Source organism: Scleropages formosus, chromosome 23 (genome assembly GCF_900964775.1).
Source record: "Scleropages formosus chromosome 23, fSclFor1.1, whole genome shotgun sequence".
Taxonomy (NCBI): Eukaryota; Metazoa; Chordata; class Actinopteri; order Osteoglossiformes; family Osteoglossidae; genus Scleropages; species Scleropages formosus.
The window spans coordinates 18,443,235-18,466,486 of NC_041828.1; the positions used below are offsets into that span (position 1 = coordinate 18,443,235).

Sequence of the window (23,252 nt, forward strand, 5' to 3'; positions counted from 1 at the left end):
GAACGAGCACAGAAGCTATGAAAATGTAAAGACGGTCCTGCGGTGTCACTTTTCCAAATGTCTCCATAAGCTTTCGATATGGTGAGAAAGCTCACCTTTGACTAATGATTGACAGTGTGAATTGTAGTCTGGTATATAAACCCTGATGCGCAGCACATTTTTTAACATAATCCATGGTGAAATAGGAATATTCTCTCATTGCCACTCAGCTCTCATTGGTATGAAATATAGTCATTCTTTCATTTATTGATTTATTATCAGGTACGGAATAACTTATTAGATGAAAACCTCAAAATCTGGCAACTTTATGTGATAACAGAGAGAAACACACTTATTGCGACAGTTAAATGCAAGCTGAAGCAGATAAAAAGATAACAGTGAGCCCTGCAATAAAAATCACAGGCTCTTAACATTCCTGCATAATCTAGTAATAAAATAATACACTGAATAGTATTACCTAATAAAAGGAATAAAGCTTTTTCGACTGAGGTTTTCTATCACTTGCACAATACTGCACCGCAAAGCCAAAATGTACACGGCTGAACTGAAACATACAATACAAATATAAGGATACAGTATATTAGTTTGACACTAAACAACAAAATAAAGGATTCAGTGTGTTTTTTCACTAAGTATATTTAAACCAGTTTATAAAATGTTAACTATTTTTATTAGGAAGGTTATATAAAATTTCCCTGGATTACATGGAAGTTAAGACAAATATTTCAAACTTGGCCTTAACAAAGTTATAGACTTTCGGCACCATCACATTGATTTTTAATATGCAAATTACTTATATTTAGTGCTTTACATTTCACATTTTGTCCAACTGGGTCGGGGGGGGGGGGGGGGGGGTATCAAAAAGTTCTGTTACAGCAAAAGTCTGTTCAGTTGAGTAAAAATACAGGTTTTTATTGTGGTGCAACTTTAAATGTTAAGACAGAGGTCATTAGTGGTCAATCACATAACAGGATATATTGACTCAACGATACAGTTACATTATTGTGTACAGTACAGCATTCTGAGCCACAGAACTTCACTCACAGACCTTCAGTCTTCTATTCCAATTAAAATCACACCTCGCTCACGTACACCACACCTCAAGTCACAACAGAACAATCAGCACAAATGATAAAACCAGTTCATTCTTACAGTTATCAAAAAAAAAAGGCCATTTGTTATACAAGATTAGAATATTAACTAGCATCAAAAATTCTAGGGAGCACATATGAAACACTGTATAAAAATATACACCTAAGCACAGAAGATGTACTCAGAAGAAACCACTGCCGTTTTCAGATTTCACCCTCGAAAGTGTGCAAGTAAGTCTTTAGGGAGAGGATCTCTACGTAAGTCCTGCTGGTGATGCGGTAGAAGTCCAGCCCAGTGAGGATCTCGATATCACGGACGCGTGCTGTGTGCATCTTCATCAGCTCCTCCGCCCATTTGGACTCGTCCTCGGAGCTCTGGGTGACGTGAAAAACAGAGCAAAACGCTCATCTTTAACATCCACCGCATTTTTTCTCTATTATCATAATGATAAGCCAGGCTACTAACTAGAAAATAAAAAATAGGAGAAATATCCAACAAAAGAAATAATGAGATATATCCGATATATTTTCATTCCATATCTCTAGTTTTAGCTTTAGCTTAGCTTTAGTAAGGGTACCATGCATTTACCACCCCCTCCAGTAAAAGGTAAAAGTCAAAAGCTGAGATAGCAGTCACATATCGACATCGTCATCTAAACCACTCATCCCATTTGGGGTCACGGGGAGCCGGAGCCTACCCGGCAACACAGGGCGAAAGGCCGGAGGGGGAGGGGACACACCCAGGACGGGACGCCAGTCCATCGCAAGGCACCCCAAGTGGGACTTGAACCCCAGACCCACCAGAGAGCAGAACCCGGTCCAACCCACTGCACCACCACACCCCCCAGTCACAAAATCACAGCTCTTAATAAAGTGCAGGTAATAAAGGAGGAACTGAAAGCTCTGGGGAAGGAGGCGACACTAACATTGCAGCTCTCATCATTATCAAGCCGGTGTGGCAGAATGAAGGAGAAGACACTGAGTGGGCTGTCGCAGGTCTTCACAGTCTGAGTGCTGTCTGAGCAGCTGGTAATCACCACGTAGTAGTGTGTGGGGATAGGGAGGGAGTCGCCCGAGTACCTGAAAGCGAGAAAAAGTGGAATCAGACCCCAACTTCATTGTACTCAGTCAAACACCTCCAGAGCGTCACTGTGTTCTACCTACCTTACTTTTCACAAAGAATATCTCTGCCTGACAGATATACCGCTTCTTTATCCAAGACATATCCACACAGGTCCCCTGCTACGACATCATAATGCCCATGGGAGTGGGTAGCCAGTGGTACTTGAACCCCTAGAGGTTTATTTTCCTCCCTTTCTTTGCAGTGGGAGTTTTTTTGATTTCCTCTACTCAGCTTCCAGCTGGCTTCTCCAAATGATGAAATAAAACTGCTGCTATTTTTCATTGTATCTGTGCATCGTATCTGAATTCTGTCTCAGCTTGGAGAGAAGAGCTGCCTGTAAAAACACACTGAACTGAACCAGTGTCAATACAGAATCTCTCCTTGAAAACACGTTAATATTTCATCAGGGCTCCTCTTCGGTGCTACACCAGCGTGTGGGGAAAAGAGCCTGCAACCAACTAACAGCTGATCCCACAGACCTTCAGATATATGACAGCCATATAACTTTATGACAGTTTCAAAACATTTTATAACGAAACATGGGCAGTGGTCACTGATGCAGCTCAGCAAACAGAGATGGCACAAAGGCGTAAACACTGATTGCGTCTATGCTGAATTGATAAACGGTATTGTCTACTGTTAACATCAGAGTATATATGGCCAAATAGCTTGTATCAGCCCCTACTCTTTGATCTTCTCCTCGCTGTCGCGGAGACCATCGAAGTCGTAGTCGAAGATGGGTCCACTGATGATATTCACTCCATTTCTTTCTCCGGCATAGCGCTTCACTAGTGTTTCCTGGAAGTAGGTCCAGATCCCTGCAAGACAGGAGAGGTCCTTCCCAATCCCAATGGTGCACAGAAGTCCTCAACCTTGCTGGTTGAGCTCTGCCACCAGTACTTCCAGGAGAAGAGAGGATTCTAACTATACTAGAAGTAATACCAATTTATTTTGGTGGATGAGCTCAGCTTTGTGGCATTTTGCAGTTGAGCATGCTAGTGGTTTGCTCCTCCCTTTTCCAATTTGACCTTCCAATTAAATCATGTCTGCTACGCACATATTGTCCATTCCTTAAATAGCTGTCTAAAAAGATGCAACACATTTGTCTTGTGAAACAGAAGCCATTGGAATATATATGCAATACACATATATGGAATATGCAAATACACATCGCTTTTTAACAGGAATAGCTAGTTTCATGAGGTGCACCTTCTTAATAACAGAGAAGTATTTTAGTAATAATAAGTTTAAATGAACATTAAATGGTTGCGTATGTTCCGGGTCATTTTTCACAGGACAGTGTGACAAGAGAGTGCAATTTTTCATACAGTAAAAATACCGTGAACCTGGTACAAATTTGTCGGTGTCTGAAAACACAAATCGCTCCATCGTGTCTCTCAGTGAACAGTAACACCTCTGCTTTTGTGATCCCGACACAACTAGGGGTAACGGGCATCAGGACGGAAGAGGACTAAAGACCAATAATGGACCATGACATCCTCATCGTTGTGTACTAGCCATGGACTCCAGTGAGCCTGAGGATGCACATTGTTCTCCAGGGTTGTTGCAGGGCTCTCGCTTCAAGCAGGGCAAATGGTGCCAGCCTCCCCGAGGCACGATGAGAGTGCAGCACAGTGAGGTCACACCCCAGAGAGCAGTGCCTCCCCCCACACACCACAGGCTCTCTGGAGCTGACGGAGAGTGGTGATCTCTAGCCCTCTGAAGCCATCAGCCATCACACAGTAAATTGAACACAGGTCAAAGGATACTGGGCTGAAAATAACTAATTCATTCTATTCCATTAAATTATTCAACTGCATCAGGTTATAGTGCCTTATTCTGCCAGGCTCATGTATGCTCGGTTTTTCTAAATCAGAGAATCAGGTGAATTAGTCAAACCCTCAGTTTCCAAATTTGGACGAAATATGCAGGTGGTCTTTAAGCATATAGCCAATTAAGAAACATGATTTTAAAAAGAGAAAACAAGAAAATCACTGTCTGGGACCTAGTTCAATGCATTTATAAAAGGACTGAAACACCGTACTTGACCTGGGATATTCAACTTCACTCCTGGATTCACAAATCCAGCAGATTTACCAGCTCCCCTTACACCACTCTGAAAGAGAGTTATTCAGTAAAGTAAGCTGATCCAGGAGGCTCTTGGCTTGGCTGGAACAAAGACCTCCTTAGGTTAGGATTAACTGACCAGTCAAAGTCCAAAAAGCACAGACAACTCACAAAAGCATACTTACTCTTGAAGGCCAAGTACATCGGAGCAGTGTTGGTGATCAGAACGGCGTCATATGTGGTTTCAGTGGACGAGGCTAGTTCTATAAAGAGATGGGTTGAGTCCCCATTATCACCATCATCATTGCTATCATCATCAGCATCGTTCAGTAGACATCCTGACCCAGTGAAGCAATGAAATGCTGACATTTCAACTATTTACATAGCTGATCTGATATGGAGAGGGCACTGTTTGCTAAGGGCCAGCAACCCAATCATGCCAAGAGTTCAAACCCACAATAATCATATTAAGCTAATAAGGGAAAGGATTTTGTAGCCTGCCGGCCCCTGCTAGCTTTTGCAAAATCGTCTTTTAAAACTTTGTAACTGAATCGTATTCTTTTACGTATGTGTCCCTAACTGTTTTGCGCATTTATTGGCGCTACTGCTTTTTTGATATACTGTCATGTGCTTGATATAGCCACGCAGTTCCTGTTGGGTATTTTGCATTGTTGTTTCAGAGTGGCTCTGCTACTGTGTGAACTTGAAAAAAATTTAAAAATAAAAAGGCAATACTTACGCGGAGGGAAGAGGAAGCCATAAGAAATCTGCTGATCGGTACCATAGCCCGTGCAGGACTGGCTATGAGCAGGAGCCACTCTAGCATCCGGCTTCACGCAGTTGGTCATGTACTCTGGAAGAGGCCTAACCTCCACCTGGAACAGAAATTGCTTGTCATATATGAGGCGAAACAACTACAGAATATTGATCTATAGTGCCCACGGTAGCAGAAATGAAGCTTGAACAAGTTAGAGCACATCATTTGCAAAGCAGGTGACTGAGTGAACAGCTTTACAGCAGGACTGCTGAAACACTTTTGAGAAGATCACTCGTAAAGAGATCGTGTTACGTACGTCTATGGATACGGTATATGAGGTCCACAGGGGCATGGCCAGGGCTTCGCTGTAGCCACTGATGAAGTCATTGTGGTGAAGAAGGCTGTATTTTGTCTGGAACAAAACTGCGGGACGACCGTATGGAAGGTTCTTGCTGTCCGCAGAAGCCACGGCTAACGTGTTGAGACAAGCACAAAGTCAGCCGAACCCACAAAAAAATCACTAATTCATCATTTGCGTTTGACCAGCGTTTATAATTATGGCAAGCAGCACATATGGCTTGGGCGAGGTAGTTTCAAGGCCATGTAAGTCCTCAACTCACCCCACCCGTATTAATCTCGCTTACAGCAGCCATTCAAAATTCATATTTCTGCCTGAAGTCAAAAAGTAAACACTCAACAGCCACTACAGTCCTTTACTGCAAAACTGAGAGAAAGCCACATAGTGTATGTCATGAATCCAGTGTCAATACCGAAGTAAGGAAACATCCAAAATCCGCAAATCTGCTTACCGTCTTTAATGTCCTCAGGAAGAGAGCGTTCTTGACCAAGTTCCTCCACTTTGTTCTGTAACAAGCAGAGCCAAGCGCCAAAGATTAACACAGATGGCCTGAAAAGCAAATCCATGTTACTAGGGTAATACACACACACACACATTTTCTGAACCACTTGTCCCATGTGGGGTCGCAGCCTACCCAGCAACACAGGGTGTAAGGCCAGAGGGGGAGGGGACACACCCAGGACAGGACGCCAGTCCATCGCAAGGCACCCAAAGTGGGACTTGAACCCCAGACCCACCAGAGAACAGGACCCTGGTCCAACCCATTGCGCCACCACACCCTACTAGGGTAATATTCAGACCAATATGATACTTTCCCAAAGCTGAACATTGTACAAAATTAACAATATAAATCCACCTCATCTAACTAATAATGACAAAAACAACAGCAATAGCAACACATTCATCCACCATCAATAACCAATTGTTTAGTGGAGGGTAATGGCGGCTCAGAACCTATCCCAGAAGCATTAGGTGGAAGACAGAGTATACCCTGAACAGGATGTCAGTGAATTGCAGTAATAATAATTGAAAATTTCCTTTAAAGAGACTTAAATACTTGACAGGATGATCAAACTTTGCGGTGATACAGCATCACACTGAGTTATTCTGAAGACCAGGAGCATTAAAAAGTTGTGATTGTCCCTACAGTGACCTTGTCATCACAGCTACATCCCAGGTCGTCTGTGGGAATAGTAACAGGTTCCAAGGGGGCAGGTGAAGCCACTTCTTCTGGCACGATGGGTGTGTAAGGGGGGGTTTTCAACATACTGTTCAGGCTGCCACGAGTTCCATTGTTTGGAGCGGGCTGTAACCCTAGGAGATCTGTAGAAGAAGGAGCAAGAGCACAATCTAAGTACTCCAGTTGGCACATGGCTGCGCTGTATTGAGAAATGCATGTTTATTTTTGGCTGTACAAAGTTCCAAGAGGAATGAGAAGTTAAAACATACCAAGTAGCACTCTTACCACACATCACGTTGTAAAGTTCAATGTTTTCAAACACTGGCACTGTTGTCTTGAATTTAAAGCTAGGTCCATAGCCCAAAAAGATTGTCTGAAATATATGATTGAACAGCATCTATGAGCTTCATGATGCCCTGTACAGTGAAACAACTGTGACAATGTGCCTATATTAATAAGAAAAATGCAGGGCATAATAACCACAAAACAACAAAAACTGAGTCTTAAAAGAAACGCACCTGCATACTGTTGAACTTGTTGTCATAGCCATGGTCGCCATAGAAACCACATCTCCCAGGGTGTTTTCTGCCTTCAGGAGATTTCCTGAGATGTGACATAGTAAACAATAAAGTCAAATCTGTTACTGGACTCCTAGATTTTGATAGATGAGAAGGCCCGCGACAGCTCTTGCAGCACCACCAGCGCAAAGAACCCGAAGGACATGCATGTGGCCGGGCTCCCTGCGTAGAAAGTCTCAGGCAAACGGTCCCCTCAAACACCACGCAAAGTGTTAGTAGTACTCCCGGGTACAGAGACGACAGCCAGCACCACATCACCTAGAAAGAGACACTGGAGTAGAGCTTTTTCACATTTAACCAACCCTGCTAAGTGTCGGGAGTCAAGAGGAAGGGAATCGGTCAGTCCAAGAAGTCAACGTGTTAAGGAATGCCAGTTGGTACAGGGTTCCCCGAAGTCCCTCTGATTGGGCAGACAACTGCGTTACCTGTGTGGGAACTCCATGTCGAGATCCGGGTGGTCTGAAATGTCTGATTCCGTCACACTTCTGAATGTGAGAGAGGTCACCTGCCAGTCAGTTTCCCTCATAATAATGTGATTTTGAGACCCAGAGAGCAGAGAGATTCAGCTTCAGGGTATCTGGCTGAATATCTCTGCTCTCTGGCTCGCTGAAAGGTGCTGTTACAACAAGAGGGATATTTACAAACGGCATGCAAACTATAACACAAGCACGACTGGAGGAGCATCCAAGAGTTCGGCTTTTGTTGCTTTTCTTCAGTGGCAGTGCCCAGGGGACTTCTAACTGGCTAACCTGAGCGAACAGATGTATCCCTTACTTTAGATGAAGACCTGAATCCAATATACCACCTCTTAATCTGGCACAAAGCACCGTGAATTCTTCACTTAGCATCATGCAGATTTTACTAGTCCATCGTGATTAAAAAAAAGTATCGCTGGAATCGGAACCCAAAGGCACGCCATGTACAAAAATCATCAGTATCCAGGCCCATGTCCTGACCTTTTCTGGGTGTATTCATTACATCACCTAAAATGCTTCGCATCCTTACAGTCAGTACTTGAATGGTGACTGCTGAACGTGGTCAGTAGTGGAACAATGACTTTTAAACACTTAAATTTATTATCTTAGCCAATCCTTTGCTCTGAAACAACTTACAATGCCAGGCTACTTGCAGTGATTTACCCATGTATACAGCTGGGTAGTATTTTAAGACGAGCACCATCCTCACAGGTACTACAGCTGGGACTCAAACCAGACACCAAAGGCACCAGTTCTAACCAATACACCACCTGCTGACTTTTTATATGCAGCAGTCATTCCATAACTATTAGGCTCTTCACTCTTGGTAGGATGCATGTAGCGCAGTGTGATCATCTCCAAAGCCCGAGGCTTCCACTTTCGGAAGAGAATTACAGTTTTTACTGCATTTCACAGGTTTAAAGGGCAAACAAGGGCAGGAGGGAGAAATAATACCTTGCCACATGCCACTTTCTCTCCATCAGAAGGTGGATGTCCTCAATCCTGCGGTTGTTGGCATAGTGTAGCCGCTTAGGGAGGTGATGCTTCAGGTAGGGCTTGAAGTGTTGGTCTGATTTCTTGCACTGAGGGAACAGCACAAGGTCATAATGGTGGTACCATACAAATTTTTAATATGTCAGACAAAACACGGTCTAGATTTTATATGATCCTAATGGGTCCAAAAACCAGAAAAACATTATACATATATTACATAATGTAACACATATTATATTATATTACACACAAACATTGTCTGAACCACTTGTCCCATACAGGGTCGCGAGGAGCCGGAGCCTAACCCAGCAACTCAGGACGTAAAGGTGGAGGGGGAGGGGACACACCCAGGACGGGACACCAGTCTGTCACAAGGCACCCCAAGCAGGACTTGAACCCTAGACCTACCAGAGAGCAGGACCCGGTCCAACCCACTGCGCCACCACGCCATTATATTATATTATATTATCGTTTAACAAGTGGGAGGAGTATCCACCTGAATCTTCTTCTTTAAAAGATACAAATCTTAGCTACATGTATTAACTGTAATGTAATATACTCACTGTAAGGTTTGCCACGATAGCTTTTGCATCATCTGGAAAAAAAAAAAAAGAAATTTATATGTTTAATACTTCTGCCCTGTCCCTTAAAAGAAGTCTTCACAGTATTCTTTCACCTCTGCAAATGACAAAACTTAGAAGAACCCTCAGTGGACTGTGATCTTAATAAATGAGGGGGAAAATGTGAAATTTCGATGTGGAACATTGGAGATAATGAACTGAATTATGCATTAATACATTTTTCCATTTCTTTATCTTGCCTGGCATGCAGCAGCCATGTGAATGTCACAAGGACCGGACTTGAGGGCCACATTCTCCACTGTGTGTCATCTGACAGCGAACTTACATTTGGGATTGTTGGGAATGCGGGAACGGATTCGTCCAAGAGATCCAGGGATCAAAATGATGTCGTCCACATTCACAGGGTATGAGCTCAAAAACTCTGTTCTGTCACAGTGGGCATCTTCCATGCCTGTGGGAATAGAGGACAGCCGTTGGAAAATCATACCGCATCCAGGACAAATAAAACATTTTCAGAGATTCTGACAAATCATTGAAGATAAAATGAACACCCTGTAGGTTTCCCTCCATGGGAATGGGTATGGTTATGTTGGGCATCCTCTACAAATGATTAAGTGAGATTAAGTATGTTTGAAAAAAAGGTAATATTTTTAAAAATATAAACCAATCTATTTTGCACCTAGAAGGATAAAATATAAATACATATGTACTTACATTTATTTATTTAGCATACACTTTTCTCTAAAGGGACTTCCAACGAACTCTACGTAGTGTTACCAGCACACACGCCTTATTCACCAAGGTGACCTACACTGCTCGACACACTACTTACAATGGGTAACTCATCCATACATCAGTGGAACACACTTTCTCTGTCACTCACACACTATGGATGAACCTGAACCACATGTCTTTGGACTGTGGGAGGAAACCAGAGCACCCGGAGGAAGCCCACTCAGACACAGGGAGAACATGCAGACTCCTTAACTACACACACACGCACACACGCACACACACATTTTCAGAACCGCTTGTCCCATACGGGGTCACGGGGAACCAGAGCCTAACCCGGCAACTCAGGGCGCAAGGCTGGAGGGGGAGGGGACACACCCAGGACGGGACGCCAGTCCGTCGCAAGGCACCCCAAGCGGGACTCGAACCCCAGACCCACCGGAGAGCAGGACTGTGGTCCAACCCACTCCGCCACCGCATCCCCCTACTCCTTAACTACTTAATACATATTTAAATTGTTGAACCACAACCCTGGAAAACTGTCTTCCTGAGGGTACACATTTTAACTAGCAGTGGGCAACCAACTGACCAATCGTCACAATGGCCAGAAGTGGCAATTTCATAAAAACATGAGGCTGATTCGATTTAGGTGAGCTGAAATATTATGACAAGCATTAAATATTTCCAAAAAATTTGGAATTCCTGTATGACTGTAAGGGGGGTGCGGAGGCACAGTGGGTTTCACCAGGTCCTCCTTTCTGGTGGCTCTGGGGTTCAAGTCCTGCTTGGGGTGCCTTGTGATGGACTGGCGTCCCGTCCTGGGTGTGTCCCCTCCCCCTCCAGTCTTACACCCTGTGTTGCTGGGTTAGACTCTGGTTTGCCATGACCCCACTTGGGACAAGCGGCTTCAGCCAGTGTGTGTGTGTGTGTGTGTGTGTGTGTGTATGAGTGCACATTATTGTCAGAGCATTTGTCCATGCCATTCAAATCACTTATTTTTCACCACTTTAACGTTTTCCTTTTATTATGTAGGTCATGTCTGCCATGGAATTGTAAGATAATGCAGAAAAATGTTGTACATCTGGGAATATACATACCACACACACACACACACACACACATTTTCAGAACCACTTGTCCCATACGGGGTCGCGGGGAACCGGAGCCTAACCCGGTAACACAGGGCGTAAGGCCGGAGGGGGAGAGGACACACCCAGGACGGGACGCCAGTCCGTCGCAAGGCACCCCAAGCGGGACTTGAACCCCAGACCCACCGGAAAGCAGGACTGTGGTCCAACCCACTGCACCACCGCACCCCCTCAATATACATACCATGCAAACTGAAATAAAAGCAAAACAAAAGCTTCCATGAGGTGAAAAACCTGTAGGTTCAGCATTACTAATGATGATGTAATAAAAAGTTATTAAAGAATAAAAAGTTCACATGTTGTCTATATAATAGCATTTGACTCCGAATATCATTAGCGTTCTACAAAAAATATATTTAGGAAGATTTTTTCATAAGAGTTTCATTATGTCACTGCATGAGAAGACGCTCGATAAAAACAAACTGAATTGAATTGAACTGAATCAACGGTGTGGTCATTTCTGCGGTGAAAAAAAATGGCCAACCCTGCTAGACAGGCTTGAAGATTCCCCAAGCGGCGTGGAAGACACGGCGCAATCGTGATTACCGTGATCGCCCACCAGTATGATGTTCACACAGCGGTGCAGCTTCATCTGTTTCAGACCATCCATCAGCATCCCCACAATCTTGTCGATCTCCTTCAGGGGATTGTTCAGCTGCAACACACAAAACCAAGACGGAAGAATTCCCGACAGCATCCCAGGCAATGAAAAGCATCGCAGTAAATTTCAAAGGAGATTTCCGTATTTGTTTCAACCAGCTGCCAAAGGAATGACAAAGCCTGCGTCCTTCCGACGCACTTTCAAAGGAAAACCGTTTCCAGTTAGTCCAGCTCATCGCAATGTGTGTGTGTGTGTGTGTGTGTGCATACACACGCGGGCAAAATGACAAGCTGTCTTCGCAGTATTTTACATTTATTCATTTAGCTGACGCTTTTCTCCAAAGCGACTTACGATGTTAAGGTCACAATTATTACATGCTTACAATCATTTCCCCATTTACAGTGATACCTCGCCCTACGTCGTTTCGTGTTGCGTCCATTTCGACTTTACGAAAATATTAAAAACTGTTAGAAACTTAAAAATCACTTAAAAACAATAAAAAAAAGTGTAAAATCAAATAAAAATACATACACACACACACACTGTCTGAAACCGCTTGTCCCATGTGGGGTCGCAGGGAGCCGTAGCCTAACCCGGCAACACAAGGCGTAAGGCCGGAGGGGGAGGGGACACACCCAGGAGGGGATGCCAGTCCCTCACAAGGCACCCCAAGCGGGACTCGAACCCCAGACCCACTGGAGAGCAGAACCTGGTCCAACCCACTGCTCCACCGTGCCCCCCCCTATATAAAATAATATATTGTAATCTATAAAATCAAAAAAACAATGTTGTCTTATTTACCTGCCATTTTTTTGGATTTTTCTTTGTTTTTTCTTTACTTTAGCATTAACTGAAGTGTATACACTTAAGGGGAATACTTATTGGGGTTTATAGAGGGTCTAAAGTGATTTTTTTAGGGGTTATTTCGTTTTCTGCAGTTTTTAAACTTAAGTCACACCCTTTGGAACCAATTAACAACAAAAGGGCAAGGTACTACTGTATACAGTGGGGTAATTTTACTTGAGCAATTTAGGGTAAGTACCTCGCTCAAGGGTACTACAGCGGGAGGTGGGGACCAAACCCGCAACCATTGGGGCCAAAGGCAGTAGCGCTAAGCACTACACTACCAACTGTCCAATACTCAATACTGCTTGCCATCTCAATACCCAGTTGAGCCCACCTCGTTGCTCAGGGGTCCCAGCTTGTGGCCGTAAGAGTCCGGTTGCTCCGAGTGGACCGCGTACACATAGGGTCTGCAGTGGAAGAGGAACACGGTCTTGCGGTGAGTAGGAGTCGCGTTCTCCTCTCTTGCAAAGAAGAGCTTCTTATTTGTACACACACACACACACACACACGCACGATGGACTCACCGCTCTGCGTCAGGCAGGTGAAGCCAGTGTAAAATAGTCAGAATCCTTCGTTCTAGAGGAATGACTCTGTGGAAACAACGCACACGATGTGTGGACTTACGAGAAGAGAGCCGTGGACGTATCCGACAGTCCCAGAAGTAAACACAGTACAGTCGTGCCCTTTCCAGTCAGGAGGGTTACCAGGCGTTTCAAGGACCAAATATGAATATCGCACATCTGTCGACGGCTGAGCATTTGCACATTCATATAGCTGACAATCTCATCTAGGGTGACTGACAGTGCTAGACATACTGCACTGAACTCCCTACAATCACTCACTCAAGTGTATACAAAATACAGAGCAATGTAACACTCTCATACTCACACACATCAACAGGTCATGTCAGCTTGTCCTGTGAGTGTAAATTCATTTTCATTGTTTTCACAGTTTTCTTCTGTCTTTATTTTCTTTGCTGCATTAAAGCTTAAATGAATACTATATACTGAGTATCATATGAATCTATGTTCAGGGATGTGGTGGCGCAGCGGGTTTGACCGGGTCCTACTCTCGGGTGGGTCTGGGATTCGAATCCCGCTTGTGGTGCCTTGCGATGGACTGGCGTCCCGTCCTGGGTGTGTCCCCTCCCCCTCCGGCCTTACGCCCTGAGTTGCCGGTTTAGGCTCCGGTTCCCCGCGACCCCGTATGGGACAAGCGGTTCAGAAAATGTGTGTGTGATGGGATTCCATCGGCAGTGACTAAGCTAACGCCGCCTCACAGCAGAACATAAAATGTCTCTGGCAGCTACACAGATAAGAGAAGAGAACGCTTGACCTTGACGTAAAACACGTGCACAAAATCTCTGCAGTTCTGCTCATGGATTTCACAACGAACCTCCCCCACTTAGAGGGACTGGAGGGGGCTCGCGTGTCGCGCCGTCACTTGTGCCGCATGGGAGCCGCAGAGGAAAAGCAGAACCCGACGGGCACTCGTCTGAGCTCCTGCACCTCGAAAATCAGGAGCTAATGCCTTCGTGTAATTACGTTAATGCACGCCGACAGGCGAGCGCAAACTGACCTACATGCTCCCACCCACCCACGCACCCACACAAAAAAACGCCTCCGCAGATCAATGGCTTGTCTGTGCCTGCAGAAGACTGGCCCTTTGTTTGTACACCAGACCGAACCAGCCAAACACATCTTACTTCAACCCCTAAGTGCAAATCACACAGTAAACGCGAGAGCGGTTGAGACCCATTTCGTTCTGAGTTCAAACCGCCTTGAAAATTAAAGGGAAAAGGAAAAGTCAAGCGTCTCTCTCGCGCACACATCACCACCATAGAGACACCGGCAGGTAAAGTGTGTTCGTAGCCTTGTTGGGGGATTTTTGGAAAGGTTAGCGGGTTTTACTGTCTTAGCGGGGGCAGTTAAGTGGAAAAAGTGTCCCCGTAAGGTTAGGAGGACACATAGGGTGCGTATAACACACATGCAGGAGAACACTGAGTGAACTTACACTGGCCAAAAGAAGGTGCCCGCCTTCACCCCCTGCTTCACGGACGTGATCCAGATCTGAAGACACAACAAGCTTCTATGTAAAGCATGCAGAAGGAGTGACATTATTGCAAGGTACAATAACTACCGTGGGTCGACATTACTAATACGCTTTCGTTGGCGTGCGTTTCACCGACAGACAGGAGGGATACAGGTGCAGACGCTCCGTTCTCAGTCGTTTCCAATACCGATGTTTTCGCCGGCATACAGGACGAGAGCAGCGGCGCACAGAACTGATAGCAAGTCATATTTTTAAACTGAAAATGTGGCGAAAGTTTATGGAGCAGTTTGGGAGAGAAGCGGGTCTGAACGAGATGCTTTTTGAGACCCTTCTTGAATTTTTAGAGGGATTCAGCAGTTCTGAGTGAGAGGGGGAGCTCAGTCCTCCACACTGGAGGCAACCAAGAACCTATTATTATTATTATTATTATCATTAAGGTGATGCTTTTACCCAAAGTAAGTTACAGGGTCACATCTTGTTCACTTTGGAAGCACTACGTCATAATGTAAAATACTGAATTATGTAATTAAAAAAGAAGAAAAATTTAGTGCACTAGAACAGTGTGAACAGCCTAGCGCTAGAAATACTGTACATTCTGGATTTTGCTTTACTACAACTTGATCCCACAATATGGGGGATTTGGATAGTCAGTTCGTTCATCTGTGGCCTCGTTTACAACATTTGCTAAGATCCGACAGTCAATGACAGAATCGCACATCACATTCGAGAACGCAGCTGAAGCTGAAGTTCCCCGCTGTTGAGCAGCACATCTTCACCGCCACATGGAACAGCACACGGGTCTGCAGTGTCTGCAGCGCGAATCTAGCAGCACGCCAGGTCAAACGAATTTTATGGGAAATGTTGGAGGGAAGCCCTCCAGGACTTCGTGTAGAGCTAACCCTGATATACTGTAGTCGACAACTTCTTTCCGGAGCCTTCCTCAGAAAACACTTCAGCAAATAATTTATGCGAACGTGCAATTCTCTGCTATCTGGTAAATTGACGTCTGCAGTTTCACGGCTGCACTTCCTCAACCTCTGACGTGCTTACAGTAAAAGAGAAGAAGGTCAGCCAAGTTGACCACAGCTCAAAAGAAGGTGTTCAAGCCCCGGTTTAAAGGGAGAGGCGTCAAGGCAGCGGACAGCACGCTAACTCACAGGCTGACCTCCCCACCAGCGGTGATTCAGTTTCTCTCGCCCTCGGAGCAAGAAGTTGGCATCAAACACGGGGTCATACATGGAGTTGCCAACTATTCCATGGGATTCGGGATAAAGGCCCTATAAAAGACATAAACAAGAATGAGTCACTCCAAGACACGATTAAAAAAAGATGTATTGCATAATGCCACGCTGATTCCAAAACACTTATGTAAGCATAAACACTCATTTGTTTTCTAGCTGACGCTTTTATTCAGGGCAACTAATATTAATCTACCAAGCTAAATGAGAACAAGTCAGGGTAAGTACCCTTGTGAAGGTTACAACTGGGCTACAAGTCCATAACCTTAACCGCTTCTTAGTTCCTTGTAATGTGGCGCAAAAGGCAACACATTTCATTGAATCTCAAGGTTTTTCCAAAGTTTTGTTCAATTATTTCGTTGCATATAAAGGATGATAAAGACCTGATACAATTTCCACTAGATATGCGTGAATAAAGAAAAAAGAGAATATAAGGGAAGGTCACTTGGAAGAATCTTACTGTTGCAAGGGTGTACAAATTAGGGAACGTCTTTGTCGGGTACACCGGTCTCATGTGAGGTGCGTGAGTGCCACACGATCCTGGAAAGATTTCACACAGCACATGAGCAACACGCCACGCTTTGTGCCACAAAAGGCGGCAGAGGGTGGGAAACCCTGGCAGTTCACCGGCTGCAAGGTATGAGGGTCCCACCTTAAATGTACAATGTTTGATCTAATTTCAGCTAAAAAAAATCCAGCTGTTTATTGTCTGTCTGAACCGCTCGTCCCATCACGGGGGAGCCGGAGTCTAACCCGGTAGCTTAGGGCGTGGGGCTGGAGGGGGAGGGGATGCACCCAGGGCGGGACGCCAGTCCGTCGCAAGGCGTCCCAAGCGGGATTCGAACCCCAGACCCACCGGAGAGCAGGACCCGGTCCAACCCACTGCGCCACCGCACCCCCCTCCAGCTGTTGAGTTACATTAAATAATGCACTTCCTGAAAACAGTTTCCCATCATGTTACGTGAAGCTAAAAGCATCTGAAACACGATATCACATTCACATCAATTTCTGACATCACATTTACAAAACAGAACACATTTACACTTATTGTTCTTCTGTCATTTCAGAACCGCTTGTCCCATACAGGGTCACGGGGAACCAGAGCCTACCCGGTAACGTAGGGCACAAGGCCGGAGGGGGAGGGGACATACCCAGGACAGGACGCCAGTCCGCCGCAAGGCACCCCAAGCGGGACTCGAACCCCAGACCCACTGGAAAGCAGGACTGTGGTCCAACCCACTGCGCCACCACACCCCCCCATCATTCTTTTAGCAGCGATTTAAAAGCTATGACTCCCTGCAAGCCACATCACTGCCCTGATTCGCCAGCTTTTTTGACCATCACTGGTTTAAACTGGAGCCTCTGTAAGCATTTTACTGTGTTCAGCACTGGCACACACACACACACACACACGCACACACACAGTCAATGACTCTTACGGAGTTTATCCATGGTGGGAATCACCACACTTCCTTTCTTCATGTAGGAGGCGCGGAAACCATCCACCGATAGCAGAATCAAAGGCGGGCGCACAAAGCTGCAGGAAAAGAGACGGACTCTTCATCTATTTCGACTCGTCAGCTGTCAGTACAGTTAAAAACCCGAAAAAGATCAACTTCTGCTTTGTCGTAGCTCTTTATGACGCAAGGGAACCCTGCAAACATCTAACCGCTCTATTGCAAACACACAAGGTGATGCTAGAAAAGGTGAATTAACGGGAGTTCGTGTGTGGCGTCCAAAATTCATTATGCTTTCGTGAAGCACACCGGCCCTTTTCAGATGTTTCAGATGTCAGCCGGAAGACCTCTTTTCACACACGTGGCGGCCGAGAACGGTTGTGACGGCCGCGGTCACTGTGCTGATGAAGTGTGTTCGCTGTGCACGTCGCACAACCACTTACCCGGCAGGGCACCCTGGGCTCTCGATCTGCTCGCATCCGTCCTGCACCCAGGGAGTATCCCCTTCCACACAAAGACAAGTCAGTACAGAACTCACAGGACACGTAGATGCATACGCATGCACGCCTCGCTACAAACACCAAGAACGAGGGAGTCTGAATCTGGGTGAGTTGCATTGTTTCCCAACTTTTTCTTAAGCGGATCTGACCGAGGACATGTCTCGAGGCCGAAGCAGCAGCGCCGCTCCCGGGGTTTAAATGTGTTGCTGTTTGAGCATTACTCCTCCCGCCAACCAAGAAGGGGCAGTCTCGTGAAGTTTAAACGAAACCAGACGGGAACATTTTCTGCTGCGGTCGTGATAATCACAATAGAAGCAGCCATGACGATTTAAGGAAAATTTTGCGATCATCATCTAAGGCCCTCCAATGTCTTTTTTCAATGTCTATTTTAACTGCCGTAAGACCTTCAACAAGATGCTATTGCACTAACGAGAGAAAACAATGACATTCCTAAGGCCTGAAAAACAAAACATCAGCTCATCGTGTTTTTCCATCTTTAATATTGACCTCTTCGTGGGGCGTCATGGAAGGATCGAGCTCTATTTAAACCTTGTAACTGTGACAACTGTCACAGTAATGAGAAATATGAGCAGGCGCCGTAATTTTAGTTAAATGCTTTGATTGTCTTAGTGAATTGAGATTTTTCGCATCTTGAACAATACTGTCATTTTTGCTCGCTGTTAAAAAGTTATCTAAAAACTATATGCGTTTGATTACCGATAAAAGTCTGGATTCATCTATCCAGATTCCAGATGTATAAATCTGGAGCTCATAACTGTAATGATATTTTAATAAAAACTGTGATCATATTAAGTTTACAAATAACAATTATCTCTAATATATGGATGGTCATAATATAAATACTTTGTTTTTAAAACAGCGTTGAAGACTGGTAGCTTGTTTAAGACTAAGGAAGTGAAAAGGGACGTCATTTACGACTGGTCCATGACATCAACCCAGCAGACGGGAGACTCACCTTTGCAGACGACGTTGTAGTTGGTGCAGCAGTCCCCATTCTCCAGGCAGTCATCTGAGCAGTGGCACGCATGGGCCTCGTTCCTGACCTCGCCACAGCGATCCTTACTGCACTCGAACCCTCCCGCTGCCAAGGCAGGTAGCACAAGTCCTTTTTACCCTCGGCACCACTGCTACAGTACTAGAGCAGCACAGCTCAGTGCCTTAAACCGTGAAGGGTGAGCATTTCTACATACTGGTTTAAACACGTTTAGCTGTTATGTTGCCATTATTGACTATATTGACTACAAGAGAAGGGAAATAAGGCAGAGAAAAATACTCTTTAGATTAGAAATCACAAAGCACATAACATCTGAGAATAAGTTATTACAGCTCAAGTCTATAGCGAAATTAATATTTTAAAGACAATATTACACACACACAACGTCTACAACTGCTTGTCCCAAGAGGGGTCGCGGAGCCTAACCCGGCAACACAGGGCGCAAGGCCGGAGGGGGAGGGGACACACCCCGGACGGGGATAATATTAGAATATAATGCAATTTACTCTTATATAGCACTATCCTGAAGGCAGACTCACGGCACTTTTACGATTACAGATAAAACAAATGATAAACCAAACGCAAATGAGCAAAAAACAAATGTGACTGGAGAACAAACGACACAAATTTGTCAGATTTAAAAAGAATACATGCGAATGCAAATTAGCAGAGCCTAACAAAAAACCCGGACTTGTATTCAATGTGAGAAGGTCTAAAGGCAGTGATTTTATGAGAACGTTCAAAGGAGCCACAAAAAAAAAAAAAAGACAGGAAAACCTGTTTTCAAGCAATGCTCGTCGAAATCCAAGCAGCAGCTGTTGTAGGTCTTGCACAGGTTGTCACAGCGACAGTTGGGAGGCTCTACGTCTTCCAGCTCAAAACATCTGTTCTTGCAGGAGCCCGAGGAGCTCACCCACGGGGAGTCGGGGGTCACTGTCAGTGGACATGGTCATTAACGCATGCATGTGCATCTTCCCCGGAGGCGGTGCTTACTTAGGTTCTCATCCTGAATTATTTAAGTAAGAGTATGAATGGGCAAATCAGTGTAAAACTGATTACGTAGGAGCACCAGATAATATAGCATTTAGAGCCGTCCATTGAAAAGACCTGGGTTTCAATCCCTGCTCCTGAAGTGGTACCCTTATGCAAGGTATTTACCCTGCTTACTGCAAGCAGGGGACTTCTCTATGCCTTGTGCAACAGAGCTCACATAAGGGTGTCGCGTGTGCTGAATGTTTGCAAAAACCTAAGCCTCCGGAAAGAACGCTTTCTTCATAGCCGAACACACACAGGAATTTCACAGGTCTCGTAACACAACTTTCGGCTGTAATTCCTTCTTTCTGCAAATATAGCGCATCGGTACAGGCGAAAGCCAGGTAGAACTATTTACCCTTTTTTAGCGTTCCCATCTCAAAAATATGACAACTGCCTTCCAAACTATTTCCTCACCTTTGGGATGCGATGGAGTCTCGTCCCATTCCCCAGCACGCTTGGCTTGAAAAACATATGCCAGAAAAACAGGGGAGGCGGAGAGCAAAGCCAGGACGTGGAGCACCTAGGAATTTTAAATACATGTTAAGCAAAACAGTTTAAACAAATCTTCATGCAACATAAAGCATCACGAAGCGCAGAGCTCTGGGCTGTGGCCTTACGGTCTCAGGGATCTTGGTTCAAATCCCGCTTCTGACACAGTACCTTTGATCAAGGTGCCGATGCTGAACTGTTATAGTAAATATACACAGCTTTACATACAAATACACACATTGTCTGAACCACTTGTCTCATACGGGGTCGCGGGGAGCCGGAGCCTAACCCACCAAAAGGCTGGAGGGGACACACCCAGGACGGGACGCCAGTCCATCGCAAGCGGGATTCGAACCCCAGACCCACCAGAGAGCAGGACCCGGTCCAACCCACTGTGCCCCCGCACCCCTCTATGCAGTTTTATATCTGAGCAAATCATCATGAAGGTCATTTACCATTTTCCACTGAACTATAAGTGGACCTTGGACAAAGGGCTCAGAAAAATAACAAATAAGAAGACGAGTGATCACTCTAGTACACTTTACATTTACCTGACAATTTTCTCCAAAACCACTTGCAATGATCTACTTGTTTGTGCATTTTTTTAAACCTGATTAAATCAAGGTAGGTACTTTTTTGCTAGGGTACTATAAAAGGAGGTTGTATTGAAACCTGGAGCCTCCTAAGCCAAAGACAGCAGCTCTAACCATTATGTTGCCAGCACCCCTTGGGCTATCAGTTCCTTACAACGTTTATTATCCCTTTACCCAGCCCTCCACTATATATATATTTTTATGTATCTATTTATTACTATTATTATAATTATTATATATAGAGAGAGGGGTGCGGTGGCGTAGTGGGCTTGGCAGGGTCCTGCTTGGGGTGCTTCCTCCAGCCACGACCCTGCTTGGGACGTGTGTGTACCGATTAACACTGCTCTGTCTCACAGCGCCTGGGTGGTGCAAGAGGACATGGGTTGGATCCCCGCTCAGTCTGTATGGAGTTTGCATGTTCTCCCTGTGTCTGCATGGATTTCCTCCCACACCCCAAAGAGATGCTGTTCAGGTTCACCCATAGTGTGTGAGTGACAGAGAGCGTGTGTGTGTTCCACTTATGTATGGATGAGTGACCCAGTGTAAGTAGTGTATCTAGCAGTGTAAGTCTTTGGGTGCTCTGGTTTCCTCCCACACTCCAAAGACATGCTGTTCAGGTTCCCCCATAGTGTGTGAGTGACAGAGAGAGTGTGTGTGTGCTCCACTGATGTATGGATGAGTGACCCAGTGTAAGTAGTGTATCTAGCAGTGTAAGTCACCACGGTGAATAAGGTGTGTGGGCTGATAGCACTGCATAGAGTTCATTGGGAGTTGCCTTGAAGAAAAGTGTCTGCTGAATATGTAAATGTCATTATTACCGATAACAATTAAGAGATCACAGTGTCACGGTGCGCCCCCGCCACGAGCGAACCCCGATTTAAAGGACAAACCCTCAACCCCCACCGCCCCGGGCGCGTCCCCGCGGTTTGACAGGTTCCCCGCCCGAAAAACAACACGCGGCACGTGGATGCGGCTCGCGTTAATGATTACCTAATGAGCAAGCCCGCGCATGTTTACTCCCCGAAAGAGTAAATACCACAATTGTGACAGCGGTAGGCATGTCTGAGCACGAGCGCGTCCGGCGCGCGCGCACACACACACACACACACACACACACACACACACACACACACACACACACACACACACACACACAGCAACTGTTCCCGCGAATAACCGCGCACTTTCAGCACGTTTGTAAAAAAGGTGGTACAGTATAATAATTGACGCAACGCGAACGCATGATGATCGGACACACGGGACGGAGGTGTTTTTTTCTTCATTCTGCGCTTAAATTCATTGCGAAATTGGCCTTATCTGAGGAGTCGAATCGCGTGAGATTCAAAGTACACTGGTTTTCATCCTCGACCAACTGTCCGCCGTACAGTTATCATTTATTCATTACACTAACTGGTGACTGATTACAGTATTGTGTCACTGTTGCTTCCAGAAGACTAGTGTGCAGTAAATCCGCGTAAAACAGCGTGTGCTCGAGCGGAGCACTCTTACCGTACCAGTTTATCCAGTAACATGATCGCAGATCTGAGCGCTGCGGTTCTTTGCGGTTAATCCACACACACAGTGCGCGTGGCCGTGTGCGACCTGTCCACGCTGCGAGCGCGTGCGTGTGGGACACCAGCGGCTGCTTCTGGGTCTTGGTCCAGTCTGTTTTTTTTTTTTTTTTTTAAACTTTGCTAAATTTTACTCTTTCTGTCGCGTCCGATGAAGTAACGGTGACAGCTGTCGAGCGGGACAATGGCGCTGTTTGCGGATCAGATGTCCTTTTAAACCGCAGTCCGCTCTCCGCCGCGGTGTCGCTCCCATGCGCGAGCTCGCCCCCCGCCACCCCCTCCCCCTTGCCGTCCCCCTACAGATCCAATAAAGATGCAGCGCGCGGGGGCGCAGCGCGAGACACCGCTCGTTCTCCTTGAGCGGCGGGAAGCGCTGAGCGGAGCGTGAATCTAACGGTGCAATAAGAGCAATATATATCTTTGTGTTTTTTCTCAACACAAATATTTCACAGCAAACGCCCTAACAAAACTATAACGTCATTATTCGTGCTTTTGTGTTGTCCTAAATCCAATTGGCTTCGACTCCTGCGAAGAAATGAGTTCTCATATTGACCGTGTCGTCGCGTCAGTGTCCACAGTGACAACAACAGTCCACAATAATGTTATAGAAAAGATTGTTTAAAACACCAATGTGGAAAATGTGGACAGGCCAATGCTTTGAAATGTGTTGCTATGCTGCACTAAGTGCTGTGGTGTATGAAGATGTGATGGGCATAGTGGTACAGTTAGTGTACTTCGACGCAGCTTTAGAAACACTATAACAGTGTACAT

At 45.4% G+C, this 23,252-nt stretch overlaps 1 protein-coding gene across 2 annotated transcripts; it reads right to left on the reverse strand.

The window, feature by feature from the left end:
- Positions 1–831: 831 nt before the first annotated feature.
- On the reverse strand, positions 832–22,746 carry enpp2l (ectonucleotide pyrophosphatase/phosphodiesterase 2-like). 2 transcript variants are annotated; one of them, XM_018727218.2, is made up of 26 exons: positions 22,425–22,746; positions 20,243–20,348; positions 19,571–19,726; positions 18,755–18,880; positions 17,722–17,782; positions 17,261–17,358; positions 16,282–16,361; positions 15,741–15,860; positions 14,545–14,600; positions 13,056–13,121; positions 12,866–12,938; positions 11,631–11,739; positions 9,530–9,655; positions 9,187–9,218; positions 8,585–8,712; positions 7,580–7,639; positions 7,095–7,179; positions 6,862–6,949; positions 6,550–6,719; positions 5,848–5,902; positions 5,355–5,509; positions 5,021–5,156; positions 4,467–4,544; positions 2,900–3,032; positions 2,018–2,171; positions 832–1,466 (listed from the first exon to the last, which is right to left on the reverse strand). In XM_018727218.2, exons 1-26 carry the CDS (start codon positions 22,440–22,442, stop codon positions 1,296–1,298), a joined length of 2,640 nt encoding a protein of 879 aa, XP_018582734.1. In that variant the 5' UTR covers positions 22,443–22,746; the 3' UTR covers positions 832–1,295. The 2 variants fall into 2 exon arrangements, with proteins under 2 accessions (XP_018582734.1, XP_018582735.1); XM_018727219.2 differs by lacking the exon at positions 7,580–7,639.
- Positions 22,747–23,252: the final 506 nt, after the last annotated feature.